This window comes from Myotis brandtii, unplaced genomic scaffold, assembly GCF_000412655.1.
Source record: "Myotis brandtii unplaced genomic scaffold, ASM41265v1 scaffold274, whole genome shotgun sequence".
Classification (NCBI taxonomy): domain Eukaryota; kingdom Metazoa; phylum Chordata; class Mammalia; order Chiroptera; family Vespertilionidae; genus Myotis; species Myotis brandtii.
This window is the reverse complement of record NW_005360425.1, coordinates 5,317,313-5,334,284: the sequence shown is the minus strand read 5'-3', so window position 1 is coordinate 5,334,284 and position 16,972 is coordinate 5,317,313. Positions and strand designations below refer to the sequence as shown.

General features: G+C 46.2%; 2 protein-coding genes across 2 annotated transcripts in view; one reads left to right on the top strand and one right to left on the bottom strand.

Annotated features, from left to right (window-relative positions):
* Positions 1-6,297, top strand: part of RAD54L (RAD54-like (S. cerevisiae)) — a 22,451-nt gene extending 16,154 nt beyond the window's left edge. The window contains exons 12-18 of the mRNA XM_005868659.2: positions 63-193; positions 739-849; positions 1,020-1,143; positions 1,383-1,461; positions 1,779-1,958; positions 5,336-5,499; positions 5,593-6,297. Of these exons, the coding sequence (XP_005868721.1) occupies positions 63-193; positions 739-849; positions 1,020-1,143; positions 1,383-1,461; positions 1,779-1,958; positions 5,336-5,499; positions 5,593-5,803 (1,000 nt within the window). The 3' untranslated portion in view covers positions 5,804-6,297. The remainder of the gene's footprint in view (positions 1-62; positions 194-738; positions 850-1,019; positions 1,144-1,382; positions 1,462-1,778; positions 1,959-5,335; positions 5,500-5,592) is intronic.
* LRRC41 (leucine rich repeat containing 41) overlaps positions 5,918-16,972 on the bottom strand; it is a 24,573-nt gene continuing 13,518 nt past the window's right edge. The window contains exons 5-11 of the mRNA XM_014541500.1: positions 12,636-13,776; positions 8,821-9,081; positions 7,899-8,063; positions 7,709-7,807; positions 7,012-7,134; positions 6,722-6,797; positions 5,918-6,620 (exon numbers count right to left, since the gene is read on the bottom strand). Of these exons, the coding sequence (XP_014396986.1) occupies positions 6,401-6,620; positions 6,722-6,797; positions 7,012-7,134; positions 7,709-7,807; positions 7,899-8,063; positions 8,821-9,081; positions 12,636-13,776 (2,085 nt within the window). The 3' untranslated portion in view covers positions 5,918-6,400. The remainder of the gene's footprint in view (positions 6,621-6,721; positions 6,798-7,011; positions 7,135-7,708; positions 7,808-7,898; positions 8,064-8,820; positions 9,082-12,635; positions 13,777-16,972) is intronic.

The window sequence follows — 16,972 nt, the reverse complement described above, 5'->3', positions numbered from 1 at the left end:
TGTCCTCAGAGGGCCCAAGTATGGTTCAGCCTTTCTCACTGACCCAGCTGCCTTTTTTTCAGGTTGACACCGCTTCAGACTGAATTATACCAGAGGTTTCTGAGACAGGCCAAGCCAGCAGAGGAGTTGCGTGAGGGCAAGATGAGTGTATCTTCCCTGTCTTCCATCACCTCACTAAAGAAGCTTTGTAATCGTGAGTTGGGTCCATGCTCCTCAGAGATCTTCTGTGAGAGTGAGCGAGGAGGGTAGGCTCCCGCAGGCGATCCAGCCACCTTCACTCATACTTGTCCTCAGAGTCCTCATAGAGGCCATATGTGATTCCCAAGGCATGAGCCCTACATTGTTTACTTTGTCAACCAGACCCTTTGCTTTGAAAACTTCAGCTTATCCTCTGCCCAGCCTATGCTTGATGCTTGGGGTATATAGGACTGTGTGTGTGTGTGTTCATGCACACATGTGCACACAAAATGTCAGACAGGAATAAAAATAACAAATGTACTGTCTCTGGTATAGCTTCCTTTTTGTTGGGAGAGCACACTGGTGAGCCAGGTTATCCATTCATTCTCCCAGGTGGCACTGACTACACACTGGAATTTGGGACCAAGCAAATCTGGTGCTGAAGGTCATTTGGATAGGCTTCTTTCTAGAGGAGTTCTTTCTAATGAGAACTGAAGTGGAAATTTCTGAAAGCAATGTAGCTGGCTTTTTTTTAATTTTTAATTTTTATTTTTTTACCAGATCCAGCTCTCATCTATGACAAGTGTGTGGAAGAAGAGGATGGCTTTGAAGGTGCCTTGGACGTATTCCCCCCTGGTTATAGCTCCAAGGTTCTAGAGCCCCAGCTGTCAGGTGAGCCCTTTCCTACCGTTTGTTGTTGTTGTTGTTTTGGCTTCTCTAGGATGAAGGGTGGGGGATTGTCTCTATATTCTAAACCTATCTTGTCTCAAGGCAGGATATCAAGAGTAAGAATTTTGGGCCATTGGGCTGACACACTGGGGACTAATAGTTCATCTCCCCAGGTAAAATGCTGGTCCTTGACTACATCCTGGCAGTGACCCGAAGCCGCAGCAGTGATAAAGTAGTGCTGGTGTCCAATTACACCCAGACCCTGGACCTCTTTGAGAAGCTGTGCCGGGCCCGAAGGTAGGGAAGAGCCTAACTAGGCTGCCAAAGTGCCTCCCCAAGCAGAATAGCCCCTGGTCTTTTAGGTGTTCCCACAGAACAGAATCCTGGCTCCTAGCCCTTGCCCCTCCCTTTGTGAGTGTGGGGCCTCAGGCTGTGCATGAAACAGCCTCAAGTATGGTTAGTGTAGTCCCTTTGTAATTCTGGCTCCAAGAAACTCTGCTTCTTTCTTGGGTTTTGATCTTTGGATTTCCTTTTAGGTATTTGTATGTCCGCTTGGATGGCACCATGTCCATTAAGAAGCGAGCCAAGGTTGTAGAACGCTTCAACAGTCCATCGGTAAATGCACAACCCTTGCCCCCACACCACCAATGTAGTAACATCAGGATCAGGGTTGATAGAGAAGCTATAAGGGGGCTGCGCTCTAGTGTCTTCCTGGATTTTTTTTCTGGTGGGTGTGGTAGGGTTAGGCTGGTTAGTGATGGCTGGGCTGGGAACTGACTCTGTGGGCTAGGAAGTTGGATGGTATGCAAACTGGTGATCCTCACAATTGGTCTGAGCCTAAGAATATAGATGTGTGAGAGAACAGTTGACTGGGCTGAGGAGGATTCTAGTTCAGGCTGCGAAAGGTTCTTTTCTGCTTCCTCTCTTTCCAGAGTCCTGACTTTGTCTTCATGCTGAGCAGCAAAGCGGGGGGCTGTGGCCTCAATCTCATTGGGGCTAACCGTCTGGTCATGTTTGACCCTGACTGGAACCCGGCTAATGATGAACAAGCTATGGCTCGGGTCTGGCGTGATGGTCAAAAGAAGACCTGCTATATCTATCGCCTGCTGTCTGTAAGGATGGAATAAGACCTTTAGGACCATCTTGGGTTATTTTTTAGTGCCACTCTTTGGGCCTTCTGCTTCTAGCAGTGGCCTTAGCTATGGGCTTAGCCAGGAGCCTTTTATTCTTCTGTTCTCTCCACCCCATTCCTTCAAACCCTTCTTTACAATGCTCTCTGGATACCTGTGTTCAGTAGTTAACAAACTCCCCTGTGGCCCCATCCTTTTCACAGGACACCTACTTTCCTTCATACCTGATTTCTACTCTCCGATGTGGCCTTGTAGTCTTCTTATACTCCATGTCCCATGGTATTAAAAAGAGGTATTGGCATTCTCCAAGTTCTCAGTGATCACTCAGACCATCCATCCTATAGTTCTTTTGAAGCTCAAGTTGTCTAGTTTGATTTCTCTTTTCCTTACAACAGTCATCTACCTCCTGCTATTTTCATAATTCATTAATGATTTTTAGATACCAGCTCAATCTTTATTTCTTTCCCAATCCAGCTATCATCCTGGTGGACTTCAAGGACCATGCAGTTATCCAGCATTCTGGCCTTCATGTTTCCTTGACCTCCCCCAATTTTAATTACTCTAAAGGCTACACTGTGGAACTTAAACAATACTGAAACTTTACATAGTACCCCAAACTTTAGTTAACAGCTATCACTTCCTGTCCTTCCAGCTTTCTTATACCTCCTACATCTGCTTCAACCTAACGTCCCTAGTACCCTGACCCCAGTCCTCAAATCTGGCTTTACTTCCTTTTCTGTTCGGCCTGATCCTTATTGTGTATCCTTTTAGGAACTCCTTCCCTAATACCTACTTCACTTGGTACAGCTGTTCTCAGCTTTTACACCAGATAAATTTGCACTTACAGATGGGCACTGCCACTAATCACATTCACCATTTTGGCTGGGCCATATCTCATTTTCTTTCAACAACCACTTTAAGCCTTCACTACTGCCCTCAAGTTTCCTTCTTAACCCTGTCTCTCATTCTTCTGCAGAGACCTTGTCCTACTTCACAGAAAAAAAATGTAGGCTATGAAGCTTGAATTCTTCCCCTTGCCTTTTGCACTCTTCCATAAATCTTTTAAAAATATATATATATTTCTTTATTGATTTCAGAGAGGAAGGGAGAGGGGAGAGAGAGAAACATCAATGATGAGAGAGAATTATTGATTGGCTGCCTCCTGCACACCCCCTACTGGGGATCGAGCCCGAAACCCAGGCATGTGCCCTTGGCTAGAATCGAACCTGGGACCCTTCAGTCCACAGGCCGACACTCCATCCACTGAGCCAAGCCAGCCAGGGCTAGCCCGGATCTCTTACCTGAGTTCTAGCCCCATGTATCCATCACCTACTGTATATTTCCACCTGAATATTTTTTGTTTGTTTGTTTGTTTTTGTTAATCCTCACCTAAGAATATTTTTCCATTATTTTTTAGGGAGAGTGAAAGAGAGAGGGAAAGACAGAGAGAAACACTGATGTGAGAGAAACACATCGATTGGTTGCCTCCTGCATGAGCCCTGACCAGGGCCTGGGCTGGGGAGGAGCCTGCAACCAAGGTATGTGCCCTTGACTGGAATCATACCTGGGACCCTTTGGTCCGCAGGCCATGCTCTATCCACTGAGCCAAATGGGCTAGGGCTCCACCTGAATATCTTACAAGTACTTCATATACATTATGATGAAACATGCTCCCCTTCTGAATTTTGTCATTTAATGGTTCCATTGGCCACTCAACCCAAATCTGGGTATTATCCTACTAGACTATTCTGTCTCCTAACAATCAGATTCCAATTACCATTGATTTTAAACTCTTGAATTTTTTTTTAATTTAACTTTCCTCTCCATCCCATGCTAAAGTCACAGTAATCTCTTACTTGGATATTGCAAGCAGCTTCCTAATTCTTTGCCTTTGGTCTTATCCTAACCCATTCTTTACATACTTTTTTCAGAATGAGCTTTCAAAAAATTCTGATTTTGCTTTTTCAGGACAAGGTCAAGCTCTTCAGCCTGGCATCCAAGCTTCTCCAATACAGACTCTGCTGACTTTCTCAGTCCCAGCTTTTACTATACTTCCACTGTCATCTGGATAGGCTGAACGCCTCAGTCCTCCAATAGGCCAGGCTTATTCCTTTGTTCCTATGCAAGGAATGCCTTCCCTTCTCTCTGCCCTTCTAAATGATCTAGTCTCTCTCTCTCTCTCTCTTTTTTAAGATTCAGCTTGAGGATCATCTTTACTTTCAAGCTTTTCAACACTATTCCATTTTGCCCATCCCTCTTGTGGGCTACTAGGTATTCTGTACAGAAATCTATTGTACCAAGTAGCTTATATGTCTATCCCACTAGTCTGAGTTCAAGAATAAGGATATTTGATTCTTCTTTGTATCCTAGTGTCAGCACAGGGTCTGGCATATAATACCCAAATGATAGTTATTGGGTGAGACTTGGGCTTGGTGTGGAAGTCTGGTGAAGCTGCTACAGACAAACCTCAGCTAACCCTAAAGGAATTTAGCCAGGCCCTGAAACCCTCCATTGGTACAGAAAACATCCTGGATGGGCAGACCTGCACAAGTCATATTCCCAAGAGATAGGCTAGGCCAGTGGTCGGCAAACCGTGGCTCGCGAGCCACATGCGGCTCTTTGGCCTCTTGAGTGTGGCTCTTCCACAAAATACCACGTGCGGGCGCGCACGTACTGTGTGATTGAAACTTCGTGGCCCATGCGCAGAAGTCGGTTTTTGGCCTGGGCGAGTCTATTTTTTTTTTTTAATATTTTATTGATTTTTTTACAGAGAAGAAGGGAGAGGGATAGAGAGTTAGAAACATCGATGAGAGAGAAACATCGATCAGCTGCCTCCTGCACACTCCCCACTGGGGATGTGCCCGCAACGAAGGTACATGCCCTTGACCGGAATCGAACCTGGGACCCTTGAGTCCGCAGGCCAACACTCTGTCCGCTGAGCCAAACCGGTCAGGGCTGGGCGAGTCTATTTTGAAGAAGTGGCGTTAGAAGAAGTGGGGTACGTTCGCTGAGGTTGACCCCTCAGATTGAGGACGTTTTTAGCAAAGGCCAGCTTAGGAATACCCTAATTAAGTTAATAACAGTGTACCTACCTATATAGTTTAAGTTTAAAAAATTTGGCTCTCAAAAGAAATTTCAATCGTTGTACTGTTGATATTTGCCTCTGTTGACTAATGAGTTTGCTGACCACTGGGCTACACAATGGGATTAGCTAAGCGGAGGTATTGCTGCAGGGTTCTTACTTTTCATTTATCTTTCTTTCTCTTGGATGGCTATAGTTTCATTCCCTGTTTTTTCCTTCTCCCTATGTATGGAGATGACTCAGCCCTGCTTCCCTGCCTCCCCCAATCTTCCCCCAGGCGGGAACCATCGAGGAGAAGATCTTTCAGCGTCAGAGCCACAAGAAGGCACTGAGTAGTTGTGTGGTGGATGAAGAGCAGGATGTGGAACGACACTTCTCTCTGGGCGAGCTGAAGGAGCTGTTTACCCTGGATGAGGCTAGCCTCAGTGACACACATGATAGGTGGGTGGAGTGCCCTTGTAGCCATTATCTGAATTTTCCTTATAGCTTATAGATGGGGTGTACAGTGACGACAGCTTTGTCCTCTGCCCCCAGGTTGCGCTGCCGCCGCTGTGTCAACAACCACCAAATCAGGCCACCCCCTGATGGTTCTGACTGCACCTCAGACCTCGCTCAATGGAACCATAGCACTGATAAGCGGGGGCTCAGGGATGAGGTACTCCAGGCTGCCTGGGATGCTGCCTCCACTGCTATCACCTTCGTCTTCCACCAGCGTTCCCATGAAGAGCAGCGGGGCCTCCGCTGATAACTAGTCTGGGTGCAGCTGTTAAGAGGGAGGAGACAGGGAGAGGGGCTCCTTGCCCCATAGGGCCCTGCTGGATTTTGTTCTCTGGGAGAAAAATCATCAAGAAGGGCTGCATGATGTTTGCCCAAAATTTATTTTATAAGAAAAACTTTTTTGGTTAAAAAAAAGAAAGGAATAAAGGTATGAAAGGGACTGAGGCCTGGGAGCAGCATGGTGAGCCCAGCATAGAAGAGGCCTGGTAGTGGGCACTCCTATATTTCTCTAAAGCTTGGGTACCTGCTTGAGGTGGGAAAGCAAGAACCCCGGAGCAGGGGGAGGGGGACTGTCCTCAGTGACTGATGACCACTGTAACCTCCTGGCTCAGGGTTCTCAGGTTGCTGAGTAAGAGGCCCAAAGCCTCTAAACCCAGTTCTGGGAATGCCTTTGCTGGGCCCCACCAAGGCCTCCAGAACCTCAGTGCAAGGGAAGAAGGAAAATAGAGGGGAAAAAGGTGGCAGAAAGAGAAAGACAGAATTGGTTGGGAGTTCTGGGCAGCCCATGCCTCAGCCCTTGCAAGCTGATGATACTGAGCACGGACCTGTGAGGCATGGGGCCCCATCACATGGTGCTGACATAATCTGCGAAAGCCTGGGATGAGTCCCACGAGTCGCTAACCACATGGCAGGTAGCCCGGAGCCGCCGGATAGCTTCTCTGGCTGTGACTGCATCCTGGTCCAGCCAGTTCTGGAAGAGGCGCAGGTGACCAAAGGCTCCACGGCCCCAGCGCTCCAGCCGCTTGGCGAACTCCAGAAGCCCATCTGGCTTGATGCAGTTGGAACTGGTAGGGATGAGATGGGTTAGACACCCAGAAAGCAACTAATCTCTGGTCTGTGCTCCTGCAGCTCTATCCTGTGTTTCCTCCCCTCCCCCAATGTATACCTGATGTCCAGCTGACACAGAGAGGAGGACGAATCCTCTGAGAAAACATCTGCCAGGGCCAGCAGGCCAGCATTCCCTAGGGAGAAGGGGAGAAATGCTGGTAAACACTCAGGATAGGGAATAAGGGTATCCCAGCCTATTTCTGGCTGGGGAGGAGCCCAGCCTTCTGAAGTCTCAGCACACAACTATATTCTAACCCCCCCCCCCATGCTCCCACTGAGTTTCTAGGTCAAAAGACTGGCTTCTCCCCCCCCTCTCTTCCCTCTCCATTCCCAGGGCCTTGCCCCCACCCAGGCGATTCCCTGGCAGCCGGAGGCCCTTCAATGTGGAGTTGCCCTTCATAGCAGCAACCATCTCAGGCAGAAATTGGGCCGGGCGCTTCTCAAACAGACGGCAGAAGGAGAAGGTAATCTCTGTCAAGAGAAATTAGAATAAATTCTGATGGCTGCATTAGGATTGGTGCTGCCCCTCCTGCCCCAGTTGGCCTTAGCAAAGGGTGTGAACATTTTATAGAGGCCCAGAAAGAGAAAGGAATTTATCCAAGACCCCCAATAAGACTAGAACTAAATCAAGATTCAAACCACAGATTAAGCCTAGATATTCACTTAGGAAGGTTCTCTGCATGGGCAAAAGTCTCCATTCACTTTCACTTATCCATTGACTGCCCTCTTTGTAGGGCTGGGGAACAGGAGTCAAGTCTATGAGGAGAGCCTGTTAGCACATTAATCTCTCCACTACCATCATTTCTGTCAGCCACTGAAAGGTAAAAACTTTTGGGTGAGGCACTTTTTAGAGTAATTTTAGGAGTAATTTTCCATGTGTAGTATAGGAGGAGTTGAGTTTGGGATCTTTTAGAAAGAAGGCCAAGCAGGCTCTATAATATTATAGTTGACATAAGGCCAATATAGAAACTGGCTCACTCAGTGAGACAGTGGCAGAGCCACAATAAGCATTGAGGAATGCACAGATTCTGGATAAAAAACTTACCTTGAAGAGTCAGATTCTGTAGCAAAAAGAGCACCTCGCTCTGACAGTCAGCCAGATTCATGTCGTGGAAGCTCAGTCTCTTCAGGGCTAGGTTGTACTCTGGATGGGGGCACAGGCCATGGGCCTTATTAGCTTTTCCAACAAATAATGCAAGGTTCCGTCTGCCCTCCTTTACCACTCTGGTTCTTACCTTTGAGTGTCTGCAACACAAGCCCAAAATCCTGGGGAGAGGCAAAGGTGGTGCTATCCAGGGACAGCTGCTGCAGAGAACCTGAGGCCTTCAGTACAGAGCAGAGCAGTGGGGCTGACTGGGCTCCCCGTGGAAACCCCATCTCCAGCTGTTCCAGGCAGTTTTCTGGATATGGTAAGGAAAGATTTCAGCTGGCCATCTACTTCACCCGCATAGCAGGTCCTATTCTGACCTTAAGGGATTCACTAAAGTCATATGTGTACTTGTCCATGAGTGCCTATACTATATGTTAGGCCAGGGGTGGGCAAACTTTTTGACTCGAGGGCCACAATGGGTTCTTAAACTGGACCGGAGGGCCGGAACAAAAGCATGGATGGAGTGTTTGTGTGAACTAATATAAATTCAAAGTAAACATCATTACATAAAAGGGTACGGTCTTTTTTTTTTTTTTTTTTTAGTTTTATTCATTTCAAACGGGCCGGATCCGGCCCGCGGGCCGTAGTTTGCCCACGGCTGTGTTAGGCACTGTCTTAGGTTCTGGGAATAGAGCAGTACATATGAAATCTAGTCGTTATCTTCATGGAGCTTTTAGTCCAGGAAGACTAGACTAATTGGACAAGCAAATATAACAAAGTATGCAGAGTGGTGGGATAGGAGACATACAGAAGTTCAGGGAATATACATACAGCAGGAGGACCTAATTTAGTTTAACAATTGTTCTTGGTTCAGACCCCTTTTCTGGAGGCTGATCTGCCATGGTCACTCCTTATTAGGTTTGTAGTCTGGGCCCTTAAGAACAGCAGGATAAAGGGAATATTCCAGATAAGCCAGGTGGCAGGGCTGAATTTGAGATCTTCCCACCTTCCCCACACAAATGCACCTGCACATTTGTGTAGAGACAGACACACACACAGTGCTTCACCTGGTAGCTCTTCATCCCCAATTATGTGGCTAGGGGGCCCTGCATTCCCTGGCACAGCAGGGTTGTCCCTTTGGCTGGGGTGATCAACACGAATAGAGAGGACCCGCAGCAGGGGCAGGGCTCGCACAATGGCACGTGTCAGCTCCAGGATGGGCAGTGGTGAGAACAGGTCACTGAGATGCAGGGCACGGAGGCGGCATCCAGCCTGGCCTGACAGGGCCCGCAGGCTGTCCAGCAGGCGAAAGATGTTAGAGCCCAGGCCTATGGCAGGAAAGAGTCATGTGGGAGTGTCAGTAAGGGTAGCATTCAGAGACAACTCCAAATATTCCTATTGATAACTATAAAATCTTGAACTTTGGGTCAGATTATTTAAAATCACTTGTCTCAACTATGCTATCTTGCTTTTTTCCTCAGGTAACCAGCAAACTGATGTCTACTGTACTGGGTTATGCCTTCAAGCATCAGTCAGGCAGTCATAAAACAAGACAGGATATGGTGGGGCAGCATGTAGCTGCCAGCTGTATGATAGACCTAGACAGCAGCAGAGGTCTCTGGACTTTTTCTGCAAGTCATGGGAAACATCTGAGAACCAAAGACAATGATCCAATAGGGACCACTTTAAAAATTTATTTGGTGGGAATGGGGCAAAAAAGGATAAACACATCCCACAGAAAGGAGTAGGATCCAGAAGGTTAGAAAAGTTGCTTAATGCCACAAAGCAAATAATTCCGTGGAATCTGCTTGCTTATTTCATTCAACTAAACCAGAACTTGGTAAATAAGGTAGGGTTTTATTTTGTTTTTAAGTCTTCACTTGAGGATATTTTGCCATTGATTTTTTTTTTTTTTTTAGAGAGAGAGAGAAAGACAGAAATATCAATGTGAGAGGTAACACATCGATTGGTTGCCTCCTGCACGCGCCCTGACCAGGGCCTGGACTGGGGAGGAGCCTGCAACTGAGGTACATGCCCTAGACCTGAATCGAACCTGGGACCCTTCAGTCTGCAAGCTGATGCTCTATCCACTGAGCCAAACCGGCTAGAGCAATAAGGTAGGGGTTTTTTGCTAAGACAGTAGTGAGCAACAGATCTTGTTCCTGCCTCTATAGCCTGATAACAAAAAACATGATGGGAACTGGGTAAGTAGAGTACTGTGGAAGTACAAAGGATGCGTACGTAAGACCCAGTTCAGCTTACATCAATAAAGATTTCCAGCTGAGTCCTAAAAAACAAAGGAGCTTGGTCGGTGTGGCTCAGTGGTTGAGCATCAACCCATGAATCAAAAGGTCACTGGTTTGATTTCCAATCGGCAAATGCCTGGTTTCTGAGCTTGACCCCCAGTAGGGAGCATGCAGGAGACAGCCCATTGATGTTTCTCTCTATATATCCCTCAAAAAATTTTTAAAAAACATTCTTTTCAATAAAGAACATAAAGGAGATAGGCTAAATGGAGGGAGAAGAGTTACAGTGGCACAGAGAACCTGGTATATATATAAGGCCTGAAGAAGAGTGGCAGGTTCTAAGAACTGAGAAATCAAAGTGGCTGGTGTATGGGGGTAAAATGTTCAAGATAGAGGTAAGCAGTGGTGAAAACAAGATGACCCTGTAAGCAAAATTAAGATATATGGTGACAGGAAACCACTGAAAGGTTTTTAAATTAAAAAATGATTTAAGTTTTTGAGAAAAAAATGCTTGGACTTCAGCATAGACAGTGGATTGCATGGTGAGTATGGACTCAGGAGGAACTGCTGAAGTGATGAATCCAGGTGAGAAGCAATAATACTCTGAATTAAGGATGTGGAGAGGAATAAATGGATTTGAGAAATAGACTGTAAAGATAGGACCTGGTAACCAAATATATTTGGAGTAAGAAATAATGCCGGTTTCTTTTTCAGCAACTGAGTCAACTGTGATGTCCATTAAGAGAAGGGGGGCATCATAGAGGGAAGAAGATACATTCAGGTTGGGGAGCTTGTGGTTTATGAAATGATATCTAGTAATCAGTTGGATGAATATGTCTGGAGCTTAAAAGAAAGATCTGAACTAATGTTAGAACAGGGGCGGTCTTCAGCATAGTTGGCCTTTGAAACCAAGGGAATGGACAGAATTGTCCAGGAAGTGTGTAAAGTGGGAGAGCTCTGACCATTAGGAAAGAGAGAAACATCCAGAGAAAAGGGTTTTGAGGAAGTGGGAATGAGAATATTTCATGAGGAACACTGCTTAATGGCAAATGCTGCCAAGAACTAATGTGAGGACTGAAAGGTATATATTTAATTTAGCAACAAAGGAAGACCTTGCTGACAGATCTTTGATATATCGTGGGTATGCAAGCAAGACTGGATGGGCTGTGAGAGGAAACAGGTGACTCTTGAGGTTGTGAAGGGCAAGAGAAAATAGGTCTAGTTAATATGGGATAGAGAGGTGGTGGTGGTAGATTTTGGTAAATACCCAACTGAATGTTTAAATGGTGGGGGAGGGACAGTGGAGAGAAGGGAGACAACATTAAGTAGTGGTTTAAAAGCATGGACTCTGGAGCCAGGTTGGTTGTGTGGGTTTCAATCCTGGCTCTACAGTGTACTACCTAGGTATCCTGGGCAAGTCACTTAACCTCACAGGGTTGTTGTAAGGATTAAATTAACATAATGGGAATACTTAAAGTATGCTTGGCACATACTAAGCAGTATATGAAAGCTCTTAATATGAAGAAACAAGCTTTCCTAAGAAGGTGAGAGGGTATGGGTCCAGAGCACAGACAGACAAGAGTTAGCTTTAGCCCTGGCTGGTTTGGCTCAGTGGATAGAGCGTCAGCCTGCAGACTGAAGGGTCCCAGGTTCGATTCTGGCCAAGGGCACCAAAAAAAAAAGAGCATTAGACAGGATGGTTATCTCTTCCACTGTGGTGGAGGAGTTTGTAGGCTGGCTAATAAATTGAAAGGGTTTATGTGTGGTGGTGTCTGTTTTATCTGAAGTAGGAGGTAAGGTCACCTACTAGTAAGAAAGGAAGGGGGTAAAGGTTTGGAAGTGGCAGAATGAGAGCTGATGTTGCAAACACAGGATTTATCTAAGGTTGGTAACTACAGTAGCACCAATATACATAGTTGTATGATTTTCTCTAGCAATGCTCGGCAAACTAGGCAAATTGCTAAATTTAGCCAGAATTAACTTTGCCTAGCTGGGCACAACCAGGTAGGAAAGAATTGCTTTGCAGGTTGCTGGTCTGATAAAATGCCACACACCTCTGCCCTGGCTGGTGTGTCTAGGTGGTTAGACTGCCTGCCTGCATATGGAAAGGTTGCAGGTTCAATTTGTGGTCAAGGAAATGTACCTGATTTGTGGGTTACCTTCCCCTCCCACCAACCCCCCCCCCCACTGGGTTGCAGGCAGGATGCAACCGGTTGATGTGTATCTCACATCAATATTTATCTCCCCCTCCACTCTCTCTGAAAAAATATCTTGGAGTGAGGATTTAAAAAAGAAAAAAGTCCCACGCTTCCTTGTCTGTACAGCTGCTTTTATATGCCTAGTGGGATCCAGCTTCAGTGCGGCTGGGCTTGCATACATTATTCCCACTGGCCCTTGACCTACCATATCTAAAATGTACTCATTTTTCAGGTTCTCATTGCCCCTCAGGAACCCTTCCAACTACTAAGCATGCCTGCAGACCCCATGTTCTTCCCTAACACCAACAGCCTGCCACGCTATATGCCTTCTGCCTCCCTGTGAGGCAGGCAGGGCCACATACCCCAGGTATTCCTCCATAGGATTGGGCATACATGTGCTGCTGGAAGACCCAAACCCTGGCCCTCTGGGGCACTCACCATTATAGGATAGTGTGAGGCTTTCCAGAGACACCCAGGAGCTCAGCAGGTGGCACAGTGTCAGAGCTGCCTCTGTTGAGAGTGGGACTGTGAAGAGCTCCAAGGTGGAAATGCTGCGGAATCGTTGGGAGGCCTCCAGCGCTGGAAGCCCCAGGCAGCTGGGATCTGACCCATCCAAAGCTCCACAAGCCACTTCCCCAATCTCCATCTCTTCCCCATCTTCTTTCTCACCAGCCACAATGAAAACAAAGTCATACAGGTCTTCAGACTCTGCACCAGACCCCTGACGAGTGCGAGCACCCTTTTTCCCTGTGGCTCGCTTAAAACGCTTTAAGGGCTTAGGCTGTGGGGTTGAGCTAGCTGGAGCCCTTTTGGATGCGGATGTGGAAGAAGAAGGAGAGGCAGAGGAGGTGGCTGGAGCAGAGGGTGGCTGCTTGGTGCCAGGAGCCTCATTGGAGGTGGCTGGAGGGTGCAGCTCCCTCTTACGGTCTATCCCACCTGCTCTCAGGCTCTCCTGTGTGCTCCGGCGTGTAACCCGAGTGGTGGGTGGGGCTCTGGCCATCTGCTTGGCTTCGCTCTTCCGACGGGAAGCCATCAGGGCTGCAGCGCATCGCTCAGCAGCATCCCTGCGAGGCCTGCGTGAGCCCAGCAGGAGGGAGCTTTCATCTCGGGATGGGGCCCGGCCTCGGGAGGCCTCTCCACAGAGGCGACAGGGAGGGCCACCAGGGCCTGGCTGCCAGAAGCCAGCACTCATGGTGAGGATAAGGATGAAAAGGGCTGACTCAGGCACAGGCCAGGAGTATAGTGACACCTGGTTGACAGCCCCATGGTGAATAAGCTGATGCAACAGCTGTCGAAGTGATTGCTGAGCAGCCACATCAGAGAATAGCAGGTGGCGAAATTTGAGGGTGTGCAGGGAACTGGCCAGGGTCTCCAGAACCCTGCGGTTTGGCTCAGCCACCAGCTCAGTTGCACCCTGCAGCATGTTGCAGATGGTGAGCTGCCGGACATGGCGGGAGCTATGCAGAAGAGGTGAGAAGCGCTGGTCACAAAGACGCCTGTCAGAAGACACATCAATGGTTCCACGTAGAACATGGGAAAAAAAGGCCTCCATAAACTTGGCTCGCCAACACGTCACACTCTGAAAGCAGAGAACATGCCAGACAGCTGTGATACTAAGAGTGCTACCCATGGAACCATCATCGTACTAGCTTCCTCCTAGCTATTTATTGTGCCAGGCAACATTCTAAGTAATTTATGCAAATTCATTTAATCCTCACATCTCTGGGGCATGTATTACTACTATAAGCCTCATTTTACAGGTTAAAAAGAAAAAGGCACAAAGGTTATTGCCTGTGATTACACAGGGAAGTGGCAGAATCAAGATTTGAGTCCAGGTCCTGGCAGGATAGCTCAGTTGGTGAGAGCATCATCCTGATACACCAAGGTTATGGGTTCAATCCCCGGTCAGGGCACATACAAACATTAACCAATGAGTGCACAAATTAGTGGAACAACAAATTGATGTTTCTCTCTCAAACACCCAGTAAGAAAGTTTTTTACAAAACACAAAGATTTGAGCCCAGGAAATTTGGTTCTAGAAACCACTTTGCTAAAGTGCTTTACAAGTGAAAGTCACTCAATCCTGTAAATTCTCCCATGTTTGTTTCTAGAATTTGATCCCAACTTACCATTCTTAAAACTACCCACCTTTGTTCAGTAACCTTATCACCTCACACCTGACTTTATTAGTTTCCTGACTGCTCTCTGCTCCCCTTCCCCCATTCCAAACTTTCACAAGTCCACTGGACTTATCTTTGTAAAATACCTGATTACATTATTCTGCTTTATTTTTCTTTTTTGTACATTATCTGTTATAAAATCCCAATGTCTTCCCACTATCCAGGGTTAATTTGAAGATCCTCACTTTGTCAGGAAAAGCCCTCCACAATATAACCTCTGCCTACCTCAGAAGTTTATTTCCCACACATCTTACTCCATGAATGCTTTGCTCTGGCCAAACTTGATTACCTCACTGACCCAATCTGCTTTCTATGTCCTTTCCTACATTTGCCCAAAATGCTTCCCATTGCCAAACCAAATAGGTTTCCTGAAAGGATCTACTAACCTTTCACACACTGTGTTTGTCTCTCTGTATGCCCCCTTCACCATCCTGCCTCTTTTGTTGGGACTACTCAGGTCTTAGACTTTGGTAGACATGCCTTATGGTATTGAGTCTCTGCCTATGTACATCTTATCCCAGACATATTAGGAATTCCTGGAGAGCAGGAACCAAATCTTAAATTTGTTTTCTCCAAGGCAATAGTTGTTTGCTTTGATGGATATGACACTTCATCAGGCTATTCTGATACATTTAGAAGAACTTAAGTACAAGTGATTTTGAACCTTAGTTGCACGTCAGCATTTACTGTGGGACTTTTTTGCCCAAAATTCATACACTGGGTACCCAGACTTGAAGATTCTATGTTACATCTGATAATAAGGTCTGTGCATCTGTTTGTTTTTAAGCCTCCCCTAATGATTTTGATCTCAGAGGTTAGAAATTACTGCTATCTACCCCCAAAAGGACACAGACTTCCCTAAGTTGCCATTCTCTCCTAAGGTGCATAGAAAGTTGGCTGACCTTGATACAGGTGCCAGCTCTGCTACTATACTCTGGACCTTTCTGAACTTCTCTTCATCTGTAAAACCTGCTTCACAGGTTTGTTGTGAAGATCAAATGAGGCAATGAAAGTTAAAGTACTTTGTAAACTGTAAAATACAAAATGTAACTTCTGCTGCTGATAATTAGCCAAGATGGGGCAATTGGAAATGGACTTGATGGAGGCAGAGCCTGCTAAGCAGGGTACTTACTCAGCCTGAAGCAAAGGTAATGGGGGCCTGAGTGTTTCCCATGATTAAAAGACACATTGGTACTTACCCGACCTCTATGCATTCCCTCATACCAGAGTGACCCCCAATCTATATCTGAGGTTCTTGGCAGGAACTGGGTCCCTATTATTCTGAGGCAAAGTGTCATTCCCTTTACCCTCACTATTCCCCAAGCTTGCCTGCTGGAATATTAATTAGGAATGACTTCTTCATGTTTGAGGTAACTGCATGGCAACAGAGGACCTCTCTCACCAGAAGCAGTTGGGGGCGTTAGGGGAACAGAAAAAAATACCTGGCAACCAAATCTTTACTTAGCAAAAGGGTTATTCCTGAATATAAATCCTACCTCACTCTAGCACTTTTCCTACACATTCACTGGCCACACTCACACCCTTGAAAAACATTGGTAACACTAGCAAGGCTTCAACTTCAAAAATGAGAAGGTTGGATGGTTATTATAGATCTGGGCCTAAAATATGGACAAAGATGTGGACCAAGATATTGTGGCTGTTTCCGACCATGAGGCATGTGAAATATGTAGTTTAGATAACTATATACTGGGCTTTTTCAGACATTTTATTGGTTGATGAAGAGAGTATTGGTTCCATCAGAAATGAAACACTTCAAACTCTGTATCATGTGAGAGCAGCATGATACAGTGATTAGGAGCATGTGCTCCTGAGCCAGACTGCCTCAACTTGAATGCTGGGGTGTTCTGTTCACAAACTAACCTTAGGCTAGTCACTGCACCTCCTTCTGCCTCAGTTTCATCATTTGCAAAGTGAAGAAGATATACTTACATCATAAAGTTGTGAGGATTAAATGAGTAATAAAGTTAGTTATGACAACTATCTCAGTGGCTTTTATTCTCATGAATTAATGCATGAGCAGACAGCAGTTTTCACTGCATTTTATTCCATCACTACTTTTTAAAATCTATGCTAAAACTTCAAAGCTGAAAAATACCTGAGATCTAGTCCAAGCCACTCATTTTATGGACCTGTATAACTCAATGAAAACTGATTTAAATACTTTCATTTTAGCCCTAACCGGTGTGGCTCAGTAGATAGAGCGTCGGCCTGCGGACTGAAGGGTCCAGGGTTCAATTCCGGTCAAGGGCATGTACCTGGGTTACGGGCACATCCCCAGTAGGGGGCGTGCAGGAGGCAGCTGATCGATGTTTCTCTCTCATCGATGTTTCTAACTCTCTATCCCTCTCCCTTCCTCTCTGTAAAAAATCAATAAAATATATTTAAAAAAATAAAGCGTCAGCCTGCAGACTGAAGGGTCCCAGGTTAGATTCCGGTCAAGGGCACATGCCCAGATTGTGGGCTTAATCCCCAGTGGAGGGCATGCAGGCGGAAGCCAATTAATGATTCCTTCTCATCATTGATGTTACTATTTCTCTCCCCCTTCCTCTCTGAAATCAATTTAAAAAATTATAT